Below are 12,728 nucleotides of genomic sequence, written 5' to 3' on the forward strand. Positions count from 1 at the left end.
TGTCCTGGCCTGCGTTTGCCTGGACCTAGTTTACAGGCAGGGATGGGTACATCTTAGGATCCTCAGTCCCTCAGTTCAGGTAACAAACAGACTCCAGTTTCCCATTCAAGGAGCTCCTATTGAGGCCATGGACCTTGTCTGACCATGGCACAGTCATGCAGCATCTGTTCTAGTGACACAAAGTTCTTCCATTCAGCAGCAGACGGGACAAGTACATCAGGAATGCTGACATCCTGCCATAAACTATGAAACAAGAGGGATGTGAAATTCATGCGTGTCAAAGATCAGGGGCCTCCTGGGTGGCTTTGGGTCCCTGTTGGCTTTATGCAATAGCTTGAAGAGCCCAGTTCCAATGTTCATTGGGATTCCCATGATGATGCACTCAGACACACCTAGAACCAAAAAGAATTAAGGTCAGAGACCTGGATTCAGAGCAGAGGGGACACTACTGACTTAGGATTGCACGAGTGGGATCTGAGGCCCAGCTCTCCCAATACCATCTAGCTGAATTCTGCTGTTCATTTTCCTTCCCATGTACAGCAGGGGGATGGCCAAGAAGCCCTGTCTCTGGAAAGACAGTGCCTGTCACAGCTCAGCATGTCACTGGAGGCCAATTGAGCTCAGCCATTCCTCTGCAATGCGAGTCATGAAGCAGAAGATAGACAGTCTTTGAGAAACTGCTTAGGCAGCAGGAACTCCGCACATGGTCAGAAGATGCTGAGTTTGCCACCTGCTTCCTTGGCTTAGCGCCTAGAAGAAAAGATAGCAACAGGGCTGGAAGTGCAGGGCCATGGGTACCAGTACCCTTATTAAAACACGTGGAAGGCTTTGACCTCCAGAAGGGAAGGGTGCAGATTCTCTCTCCTGGCTTTCTTCAAGTTTCTTTTCTTTCTTTTATTTTTTTGGTTTTTCGAGGCAGGGTTTCTCTGTGTAGCCCTGTCAGCCCTGGAACTCACTCTGTAGACCAAGCCGCCTGCCTCTGCCTCCCCAGTGCTGGGATAAAGGTGTGCTCCACCACCCAGATTCTTAAACCATCTAAGTATAGGCTGTATGCTAGGACTCTGATTCTTCATGCGCAAGCAAGAGGCAGACGCATTCTAAATTGATACCAAGGACAACAGAACTGGAGAGGCAAAGAGCCAAACTCAGCCCAATATACAGTGAGAGCTAACGCTGGGCTTGAGTGCTGCAGGCCTGGAGACAGGGGCCACTTCCAAGTCCGATGGGGGACAGAGGCTGTGCCAAGGCTGTGAAGGTGTCAGGAGTGGGTGCTGGGTCCCAGTCCTAGAGTCTTACAGCTATACTCTGGCCTGGGCCAGGGTTTCTCCCATGCCAAGCCTCCTCACCCTAGGTTCTGTTCACTTTCCTGCACTTCACCTGGGTGTTTTTAAGATAGGCTCTCACTGTGTAGCCTTGCCTGGCCTGAACTCACTGTTACAACAGGCTGGAATGGAACTCAGATATCTGCTTGCCTCTGACTCCTGTTTCTTGGAATTAAAACTGCGCATCACCTGGCCTAGCTTGCTGGTGTCTGTGTGTCTGTCTGTCTGTCTGTCTGTCCCTCTCTGTCTAATGCCACCACACGTACACACCTCCACCTTTACCCCACGTCTCCCTATTTACTGGGGTACTTAGCTCTCAAAATGAACTTCATTGCCTCACCAGGAGGCATGACCATAGACTGCCCTCTGCTACACTTAGTGGCTGTTCTATTGTCCACCTCATATCAAGCTTAGACAACACAGAGTGCTAATCAAAGTGGCCAGTTATAGCTTCAAGGGCTAACACCAGTTCAGGTCCCACATATTCTTTTTGGAACTCAAATAATGTCTGCACTGAAAGTAGCTCACAGATTCAGCAGAGGGAGGGCAGGGTCCCTTGTTGGGCTCTAGAGACATAAATTCATTCAAAACCTACCTCATACAGAGTCTTTCTGGCCAAAGTAGGCAGCATCAAAGAGATGGTCAGCTGTCTTCTCAAAGGACGCCAGCATCAACACACTCTCCTTCATCTTGGCCAGGCCAAACCTGGTAATACTGAGGACTTCACCCTGTGTCAGCAGAGATGGTCAGATGGGGTGAAAGCCACTCCCAGAAGTTCCAAAGCAAAGCAGCAGACATCCGAACACCAAACACCAAAAGCAGCTAAGCAGCTATTCACGGAATTAGGAACCTGAGGATGTGTGTGTGTGTGTGTGTGTGTGTGTGTGTGTGTGTGTGTGTGTGTGTGTGTGTGTGTTGATGGACAGGAGTCGCCCACTGAGCTACGTCCCCAGCTCTACTCTCTGGAAACCGCTACAGAAGCAGCACAAGAAATGGGTTAGCGCACCAACACCCCAAGACACCATGGGCATCATGGGTTCTTTTGTTTGGTTGGTTTTGGTTTTTCAAGACAGGGTTTCTCAATGTTATCTTGGCTGTCCTGGACCAGGCTTGCCTCAAACTCACAGAGATCCGCCTGCCTCTGCCTTCCGAGTTGTGGGATTAAACATCATGTTTTGATAATGATCAGCTTAGTTTACTGTAGAAAAAAAACTCAGGACATGGAAAAGGCCGTGTTCCAGCTTTTCTCTTGCAAAGACTGGCTTTGTTGAAATTCTCACACTGGGAATTTACCAGAACCCCTGGCCCCACCACCACACTTACTCTTTGGGTGGTGGTGCCTTACTTCCTGTCCAGGTCAGTTCTCACAGCAGTGTGCTTTACAAGCCATACACGCTCTCTCGTTCTGTCCTACAGTGGATTTCAGGTACCCACGACCACCTGGAGCTTCCCCTCTCACACCTTGTAGGTCATCAGGTCAGAGAGCAGCATCACGTGCCTCCTGTCGATGCTCATGCCATGGTTGACCATCGTATACTGGATCTCGTTGATGATAGTTGTCCGGGCAGCCTCAATGCCCAGAGTTTTCTCCACCTAGGAAGAGCTAGGAGTGAGTAGGGGCCCTTCTGGGACCTACCCCACTCCTACTTCCCTTTTCTGACAAGCAAACTCCTGCTCTGTTCCCCCAAACAGACTGTTCTGTAGTTGCTGGGGGAAGAGAGCAAATGTCAGGGTCAGGAAACTGAGCTGGGTATTGGCTGAGGGTGCAAAGGGGACGTTACCTCATAGGTATTATTGGAAGTGGTCTGGGTGCCTTTCACACCGTGGGTGGCCATGACGGCCCACAGGTTGTCACCTTCTACTAGAAGCTTGAACTTTTCCTTCCCACTCTGCTCGTCGATATGGATGACAGCTCTGGACACCTCTGGGATGCCCTGTACCACCACCTACATTCAACACGGAATGTTCAAGATGCAGGAACCCTTGGTCTCACCTGAGAGCCTCAGAAACATGGCTGAAGAATGGGCTGGGAGACTCGTTCATGCCATTCTCAGCCATCGTCCCCAGCAATGTATGTAATCCGGGAGTAATTGTGTACTGCATGGGGGCCGGGGAAGCATGGGCCAGGGGACTGTGCTCCACGCTACAATCACAGTGAAGAGAGCAGAAAGGACACTACTGGACAGAGTTGCAGGCTCCAAACTGCATATAGAACCTGCCTTAGGGTCCAGTGGATAAAGGAGCCTGCCACCAAGCCTGACAACCCAAGTGTGATCCTTGGGACCCACTAGGTGGAGAGAGAGTGCCAACTCCCACAGGCACACTACACACTCCCACACTCCCAAATAAATAAGAACCAGACTGAGCCCTTGGGGATATGGAACGAAGTACTGTGTCCATCCTTGGTCTTTGTGGTGACCTGGTCCCCAGCCCCACTCCTGCTTGACTCTGCACGAGAGGAGGCTTTGCCTCACCTTCGGAAGATCCTCTTTCAGAAACTGCAGCACATAATACATGGAGCTCTTGCTGTTTTCCCTGGGGGTGACGCACACCACGGCCTCTCCGTGAACAGCCACATCGCCAGGCTTCACCCGGAGCTTGGATGTGCAGATGGAGTACCGCACTGTCTCGGCATTCACCTGCAGGGTGCCAGGGACATTAGCAGCAGACATGCGCAGACTTCTGTGACAATGGCTTTGTCCTTGATGGCATGAGGGCTATTTAAGGAGTCTCGACAGCCATTTTTTGTCACCTCCTCTACCACAAAATTGACTTATATTCATGTGTGGTGTGTTTGTCTGAGAAAATGTTTGTCACCTCTGGGAAGGTCACATGAAGGCAAGAAGATGGAGTCAGATCCCCTGAAGCTGGAGCTACAGGAGGTTTTGAGGGCATCTGTATGGGTGCTTAGCTAGAACTTTTGTCTCCTGGAAGAGCAGTAAGTGCCCTTACCTGCTCAACCTCTCTCTAAACCCACACAGTTTTATATCCTACATAGTTATGCTCAATACCTGCACTTTGTCCATAAATAGCAGGTGCTTTTCACTGAAAGAATGACCATCTTCCTCACTGAATATTCATGTTTAACGGCAACAACTAGAGTCCGTGGAGAAAGTTCTGGATTGTCTGGAGACGAGGCCAGGAAGGCCAGAAAGCTTATTGTTGTGTGCTACGCTCCCAGATGTAACTGGATCTTGAATTTTTATTTTCTTCTGGTCCCTAGATAAAACCTAAGACCTTGTTTGTACACGGGCGGCAATTACTCTACCACCAACTACATCAAGGCCTATAAAGAACTGTTACCAGAGTCACAAGGCACAGGAGACAGAATTGACTGTCGTGTGGGAACCACAGGACTATGGCTCTTGACAACGGCTGTCAGAATTTTTAAAAGGCTAAGAAAGGCTTAACTAACAGTTGACCTCAGTTGACTCTCAAAAAGGTTGTTATCAGTTAACTGCTCGCTCGCTCGCTCTCCACAAATACCAGTAAGGGAGGTGAGGTGAGGCCACCAGTTGAAAACAACAAACCAGCCAAGTGCTGTGTGAGGGTACTAAGGCAGAACTGGCCCAGGCTCCCTCCACAGCATGTAAAGATGGACAAAGAGACCAAATATCTTAACATTATGTGTTAACAAGCTGACAAATGTAGATGGCACTGACACCGAATCAAATAGTTTCTTATGTAGCCATGACTTGTCTGCATCATGGTCAACTCAGAAGGACGTGACAGCTAATGGTGTGACCAACACCGCCAGCCAGAATTGGTACACTGCTTCTTTAGCTGCAGAATGTCCCTCCTGGTACGTCAGCACCGTCTCAGGACCCACAGGAGCACGTTCTCACACAGTCACGCTCTGACTCACCTCCAGTCTCAGAAGCCGGATCCGTTCCAGAGAAAGCTTGACAAGAATAAAGCCGTCATCAGGAAGAAACACTTCCTCAATGTACTCTGAGATCTGCCACGGCAAATGAGCAAAGCATTAGCCTCCGCCCGCATGGCCCCTCTGCACCACAAGCCACAGGCACACTCTCCACCAAGGCGCATGGCCTCCGCTGCGGTCTACACCCACAGCGGCTGCTCTGCCACTTCCTCAACACTACTGATAACATTTTCTTGTTTTCAAAAGGGATTCAGTACCTCCCCCAGGAGTGTTTTCTCAATTCTGCCCATCACCAGGAGTGCATAATCAGCATCATCGTCCTTGTCCAGCTGTGCTGTGATAATTGGCGTGCTGCAAGAAGGAGACAGCATCAGCGCACAAGGAAGGGACCAGGACTGCGTGCAGTACACAGCTTTATTGAGTCTCAGAGCTACTCACAGGCATGACTACTTTACTAGGGCACAACTTGGGGAGGCCTGTGGTAAAGGACTTTGAAGAGCTCTCACTGAGGCTAACTAGTTTTGAGAGATCCCAGGTGTGCATTCCATCTGTGAGAAGACTTAAAGAAAACTTCCTTGTGGAAGAAGACCTACCACTTAATCTTGACCTTTGACCCCCAGGGAACCATGTCCTAGTGCATTTCCCCTCCACCTGGCCCTCTCCAGCAACATCCCCGCTCCTCTAACCACCACTATCATCTTCTGTTCTCACAGGGGACAGTATCCCATCAACACAGGCCCTTGGGACAGATTGGACCCGCCTGCAGGAGGCAAGTGTACCTCCAACCACCCTGCATACCCCCAGTTGCTGGTCTACAACCAGGGACAGCTATTTTCACACAGAAATAACACTTTCTTGATGCTATTTCTTCTGCAAAACTCAGAGAATATGCAAAATGATTTCTACCACTGAAAACAGAATGCATCTCTAATTCTTCTAGTGTCAGGTCTCCTGAACACTTACTGAGTCCCTGGGGGCTCGCACAGAATGGCTACACACCAAGCAGGGGAAGAATCAATCAGGGCTGTTCAGGCAATGGAGCAATGGCACCAAGGCAGTGAAATATTTACTGACCTAGTGATCAATACTGCTAGTTCATGTAATATTTTCTATATCATGTAAGTAGTAGCCATAACAAAACAAAGCAAAACAAAACAAAACAAGTCCTCAGATTCCCTTTTCAGCATATCCAATTTTGGCTTGAGCAACTTTGTAAAACTCCAGACAGTGGTCTACACAGCACACCTGCCCTCTGGACCCCAGACACTGCCCAGTTACCAAATCGCGGGAACATGAGCACAAGGACCACTGGTCCACATGGAACATGCCAGGGAGCAACTACCTGATGGCCTTGGAAGCGTTGATGATCTCTTTGATCCGAGGCACAGCCAGTGTGATGTTCATGGAGGCCACCCCTGCAAAGTGGAAAGTCTTCAGGGTCATCTGGGTACCTGGCTCACCAATGCTCTGTGCACAGAGTGCACCCACTGCAGAGCCTGGTTCCATCTGTGCCCTAGAAGAAAAAGCACAGAAGAGGACATGACACAACAAAGAAAAGGCCAGAAAAAGTGCTGGGGACAGGCTTCTGCTTACTGCCCCTTCAAGGATTAGGTTCAGGATGAAAACAGCAAAGGGAGGCTGGAGAGATGGCTCAGGGGTTAAGAGCACCGTCTGTTCTTCCAGAGGTCCTGAGTTCAATTCCCAGCAACCACATAGTGGCTCACAACCATCTATAAAAGTGATCTGATGCCCTCTTCTAGTATTCAGGTGTACATGCAGATAGAGCACTCATATACATAAAAATAAATAAATAAAGGCAGTGTTTGTGCCAGAGGAAAGTCTGGCACAGGCTAGGAACAAGTGACAAGAGGGGAGTGAGGTGCTCAGAAGCCCACTGAATTTGGTGTGACTAGATTCTGTGTGGTCAGCATATGTGTCCTGGGATGACGTTCACCTCACACCACAATTTGAAGTGGTCTGCTTCTACTGAGCAATGAAATTGGTCAGAGAGATAAAATAAGAGTTTTCTTATGGGCAAAAGGTATTTAGGAAATTCCTCTGTACGATCTCTCATGGTTAGGATCCTGTGGCCCTACTGAGATCATATAAGCAACGTGAAACTCTGCTCAAAGCCTGGCATCGATGCTGGGCCAGTGAGCTTGTTAGTTTTATCTTCAGCCTGGTCTGACCTAGATTCATGGGGAAAGACAGACATGCAGTGAGGAATCATCATGCCTGTCTGTGAGGATTTTATAGATTGTTAATTGAGTTGGGAAGACCCACCCTAAACGTGGGCAGAATCATTTCACTGGTGGGTTGTGGGAAAGACTATAAGCTTTGTCACAGGTAAAAGCAGTCTTGGCGGGCTTTACCGTTGAGGAACCCATGAATACCTTGTGACAGACTGAGTGGAGCCATCAGGAAGCAGACCTGGGGACTCCACCTGGACTATTGCCTTTCTAATCAACCCTCAATGGGAGAAGGAGACCGCCCTTCACAAGTGACACAGGCAGGCAGGGAGGAGAGCAGCAGCAGGTTCAGACCGGACTTGAGCGCACATGGATCAGCGAACAGGCTGGACCAGCACGCAGGCCAGAGACACCTAAGGACCCATCCCGTGGAAAGGATACCGGAAGGTTCACTCTTTTTTCCCTTTAACCTTTTTTCCTTCTTGTGTAAGCTAGTTGGGTTGTATAATAAAGTTTAATTGTTAAGAAACAGAGCCTACAGCGGGTCCCCAACCGTGCAAGAGCAGACAGCTTGAGCACAAGCAGAGGCAGGCAGGCAGCATGGCTGCATCCCAGTCTCTGTGTTCCTGACTGAGGATGCCATGTAACTGAGTGAGTTCTTGCCTTGCCTTCCCACAAATAGAGCATAACCTGGAGCTTTGAACTAAAAATCAATTCTTCCTCCCTCTAAGTTACTTTTGGTCACAGTATTTTATCACATTAACAGAGATGAAACTAGGCCAGCCAGGATACTGAGCCCACAGAGACTACCTAGGACATGGGAGTCCTGCATGGCTGCCTGGCAGTCCAGGACAGTTAGCATGCCTACCTCATGTACTTATCCCTACAGGTCTCCAGAAACTTCTCTATTTAGGTAGAGGTGATCTGGTCCCACTGGTACAGCACACGAGGCTGGAAGGACGAAGGCAAGTTACAGTCAAGGCAAGACACATCTATGTCACACTGTGTCCCAATATAACTGGGAAGGTGGTACTTCTGTTGTTCCGTTGGAGAAATCCAATACTAGCAACTTAACAGCATACCTGTAAGCTCTAGAACAAAAAGGAAGCAAACACACCAAAAAGGAGTAGACATCAAACTTGGGACTGAAATCAATAAATTAGAAACAAAGAAAACAATGAAAAGAATCAATGAAACCAAGAGCAAGTTCTTTGAGAAAATCAACAAGATAGACAAACCCATAGCCAAACTAATTAAAGGGCAGAGGGAGAGTATTCAAATCAACAAATTCAGAAATGAAAAGGAATACATAATGACAGACACCTAGGAAATCCAAAGAGACATTACAGGCTACTTCAAAAGCTTATATGCCCTCAAGTCTCTGAAGGAGTTGTAGACCAGGTAGCTTAGTTTTACAGTGAAGCTTAGTTGTTTAGGGGTTAAGATGTTTTTAGGTCTAGATAGATGTTTGAAGTTCCTAATGACAAGATGTGATGGAGATTGATTTACATTCAGAATTTTAGGCACACCAAGATAGGAAAGAGGTTTTCTTCAAGGCTGTCAAATACAAATAGCCAAAACACTAGGAATATAACATTTATATAATTCCTGATTGGGTCATGGTTCTTCTTGCTATAGGTAGTTTATTGTATATATGTGTAATAATATAAATGTATATGTAAAAAATAAAAAATGTTTTAAAAATATATTTTAAAAAACTTATATGTCACAAAATTTGAAAAGCTAAACTAAATGGATAATTTCTTGATAAATACCACTTACCAAAATTGAATCAAGATAGGTAAACAAAATAAATAGTCCTATATCTCATAAGGAAACAGAATCAGTCATTTAAAAAAAAAAAAGCCTAGGGACAGATGGATTCAGCATAGAATTCTACCAGACCTTTGAAGAAGATCTACTACCAATTCTCTTTAAACTATTCCACAAAATAAAAGCATAAGGAACATTGCCAAACTCATTCTATGAGGCCACAGTCACCTTGATACTTAAACCACACAAAGACTCAACAAAGAAAGAGAATTTCAGACCAATTTCCCTTACGAACATTACTGCAAAAATACTCAAGGAAATACTTACAAACTGATTCTAAGAAAACATCAAAAATATCATCCACCATAAACAAGCTAGCTTCATCCCAGGCATGCAGATGTGATTTAATATATGTAAATCCATCAATGTAATCCAACATATAAACAAATTGAAAGGAAAAAACACATGATCATCTCCTTAGATGCTAAAAAAAGCCTTTGACAAAATCTAACACTCATTCATGCTAAAAGTCTTGGAGAGATAGGAGATGCAAGGCACATACCTAAACATACTAAAGGCAACATACAACAAGCTTATAGACAACATCAAACTCAATGGAAAGAAATATATCAACTCCACTGAAATCATGGGCAGGACAAGGCTGTCTACTCTCTCCATATCTCTTCAAGATAGCACTTGAACTCCTAGCTAGAGCAATAAGACAACTAAGGGAGACCAAGGGGATATAAATTGGAAAGGGAGAAGTCAAAGGTTCACTATTCACAGATCATATGAGAGTATACATAAATGACTCCAAGAATTCTACCAAGAAACCCCTACAACTGATAAACACCTCCAGCAAAGTGGCTGAAATTAGAGAAACAACACCCTTCACAATAGCCACAAATAACATAAAATATCTTGGTGTCTCCCGGCATACTCAGATAATCAAGTTTACTCCTTCTCAAGCCTCTGAGGGAGTTGAAGACTAGGTAGCTTAGTTTTACAATGAACCTTAATTGTTTAGGGGTTAAGATGTTTTTAGGTCTAGATAGGTGTTCTAAGTTGATAATGATAATATATGATAGAGATTGATTTACATTCAAAAATTTAGATGCACCAAGATAGGAAAGATGTCTTCTTCTAGACTGTCAAATACAAATAGCCAAAGCACTAAGAATGTAACAATTATATAATTCCTGATTGTGTCACAGTTCTTCTTGCTATAGGCAATCTATTGTACATATGTGTAATAATATAAATGTATATGTACAAAAATAAAATATTTTTTTAAATGGAAAAACTCTAACCTAGCAAGTAAAAGACTTGTATCAAAAAATCTTTAAGGGCTGGAGAGATGGCTCAGAGGTTAAGAGCACTGACTGCTCTTCCAGAGGTCCTGAGTTCAATTCCCAGCAACCACATGGTGACTCACAACTATCTATAATGTTATGTGATTTAATGTCCTCTTCTGGCCTGCAGGTGTATATGCAGGCAAAACACTGTATACATAATATTCAATAAATATTTTTTAAAAATCTTTAAATATGTGAAGAAAGAAATTGAAGAAGATATAGGAAGATGGAAAGATCTCCCATGCTCATGTATAGGTAGGATTAACATAATAAAAATGGCCATCTTACCAAAAGCAATCTACAGATTCAATGCAATTCCCATCAATATGCCAACACAAGTATTTACTGACCCTGAAAAACAATTCTCAATATCATATGGAAAAACAAGAAACCCCAAATATCTAAAACAATCCTATACAGTAAAAGATCTTCTAGAGGAATCTCCATTCCTGGTCTCAAGCTGTACTATAGAGCAACAGTAATAAAAACTGCATGATATTGGTATAGAAACAGGCAGGTGGATCAAGAGAATCAGATTGAAGGCTCAGAAATAAACCTGCATACCTATTGATGCTAAATTTTGGACAAGGAAGCCAAAAGCAAACAATGGAAGAAGGATAGCATCTTCAACAAATGGTGCTGGTCTAACTGGATGTCTACTTGTAGAAAAATGCAAATAGACCCTTACTTATCACCCCACACAAAACTAAAGTCCAAGTGGATTAAAGACCTCAACATAAAACCAGACACACTAAATCTGTTAGAAGAAAAAGTAGGGAAGAGCCTTGAGCTCATTGGCACAGGAGACAACCTCCTGAACAGAACACCAACAGCTCAGACTCTAAGATCAACAGTTGAAAATGGGACCTTATGAGACTGAAAAGCTTCTGTAAGGCAAAGGACACTGTCAACAGAACAAAACAACAACCAACAGACTAGGAAAAGATCTTCACCAACCTTACATCTGACATTGCTAATATCCAAAATATATAAAGAACTCAAGAAATTAAACACCACCAAACCAAATAATACAATTAAAAAAATGGGATACAGAACTAAAAAGAATTCTCAACAAAGAAATACCAAATTGGTGTGAAACACTTAAAGAAAGGCTCAACTTCTCTAGTCATCAGAGAATTGCAAATCAAAACAACTCTGAGATTCTACCTTACACCCTTCAGAATGGTGAAGATCAAAAACTCAAGTGACAGCACATACTGTCAAGGATGCAGAGAAGGGGAAACACTCCTCCAGTGTTGGTGGGAGTGCAAACTTGTACAACAACTTTGAACATCAATCTGGTACTTTCTCAGAAAGTTGGGAACAATGCTTCCTCAAGACCCAGCAATACCACTCCTGGGAATACACCCGGAAGATGCTCTACCAGATAACAAGAACATTTGCTCAACTATATGTTCATAGCAGCTTTATTCATAATATCCAGAATCTAGAAATGACCTAGATGTCCCTCAATGGAAAAATAGATAAAGAAACTGTGGTACATTTACACAATGGAACATTGCTCACCTATTAAAAGCAAGGAAATCTTGAAATTTGCAGGCAAATGGATGGAACTAGAAATGATCCTGAGTGAGGCAACCCAGACCTAGAAAGACATGCATGATATATACTCACTTACAAGCAGATATTAGCAACATAACACAGGATAACCACACTACAATCCACAGACCTAAAGAAGCTAAATAACAAGGAGGGCCCTAGGGAGAATGCTTAATTCTCATTTGGTGCATGCCTTTAACCCCAGCACTCTGGAGGCAGAAGCAGGTGGATCTCTGTGAGTTCGAGGCCAGCTTGGTCTACAAAGCAAGTCCAGTACAGTCAAGGCTACACAGAGAAACCGTGTCTTGAAAAACCAAACCAACCAAAACAAACAGACAAAAAAAAAAAAAAAAAAAAAACAGAAGGGCAACTAGAATAGACACCAGAAGTGGTTGAAGAGAAGGGACAGGGACAGGATGGGAGCCTACTGTAGAGATCCTCTGAAAGACTCTACCTAGCAGAGGAGTGAAGCAGATGCTGACATTCACAGCCAAACATTGGGGTGGAGTACAGGGAGTCTTATGGAAGAGTTGGGGGAATAGAAGGACCTGGAGGGGGCAGGAGCGCCACAAGGAGACCAATAGAGCCAACAAATCCCGGGCTGGAGTGAGCAGTGCTGCACTGACTACTGTACCAACCAAAGACC

General features: G+C 45.0%; 1 protein-coding gene across 1 annotated transcript; it reads right to left on the minus strand.

Annotated features, from left to right (window-relative positions):
• Positions 1 to 2,798: 2,798 nt before the first annotated feature.
• Positions 2,799 to 4,205, minus strand: LOC127185814 (DNA-directed RNA polymerase III subunit RPC1-like). The gene is made up of 2 exons (XM_051142386.1): positions 3,797 to 4,205; positions 2,799 to 3,268 (listed from the first exon to the last, which is right to left on the minus strand). The coding sequence occupies exons 1-2, from the start codon at positions 3,992 to 3,994 to the stop codon at positions 3,056 to 3,058; spliced, it is 411 nt and encodes a 136-aa protein (XP_050998343.1). The 5' UTR covers positions 3,995 to 4,205; the 3' UTR covers positions 2,799 to 3,055.
• Between the last annotated feature and the right edge of the window lie 8,523 nt (positions 4,206 to 12,728).

Source organism: Acomys russatus, chromosome 3, assembly GCF_903995435.1.
Source record: "Acomys russatus chromosome 3, mAcoRus1.1, whole genome shotgun sequence".
In the NCBI taxonomy this organism is placed as follows: Eukaryota; Metazoa; Chordata; class Mammalia; order Rodentia; family Muridae; genus Acomys; species Acomys russatus.

What these genes read in the sequence shown, in the direction of transcription:
- LOC127185814 (XM_051142386.1), bottom strand. Translation starts at nt 3,994, where the DNA reads ATGTCTGCTGCTAATGTCCCTGGCACCCTGCAGGTGAATGCCGAGACA. An exon ending in TGAAAGAGGATCTTCCGAAG is followed by an intron (nt 3,269 to 3,796) that starts GTGAGGCAAAGC and finishes TGTTGAATGTAG; the next exon opens with GTGGTGGTACAGGGCATCCC.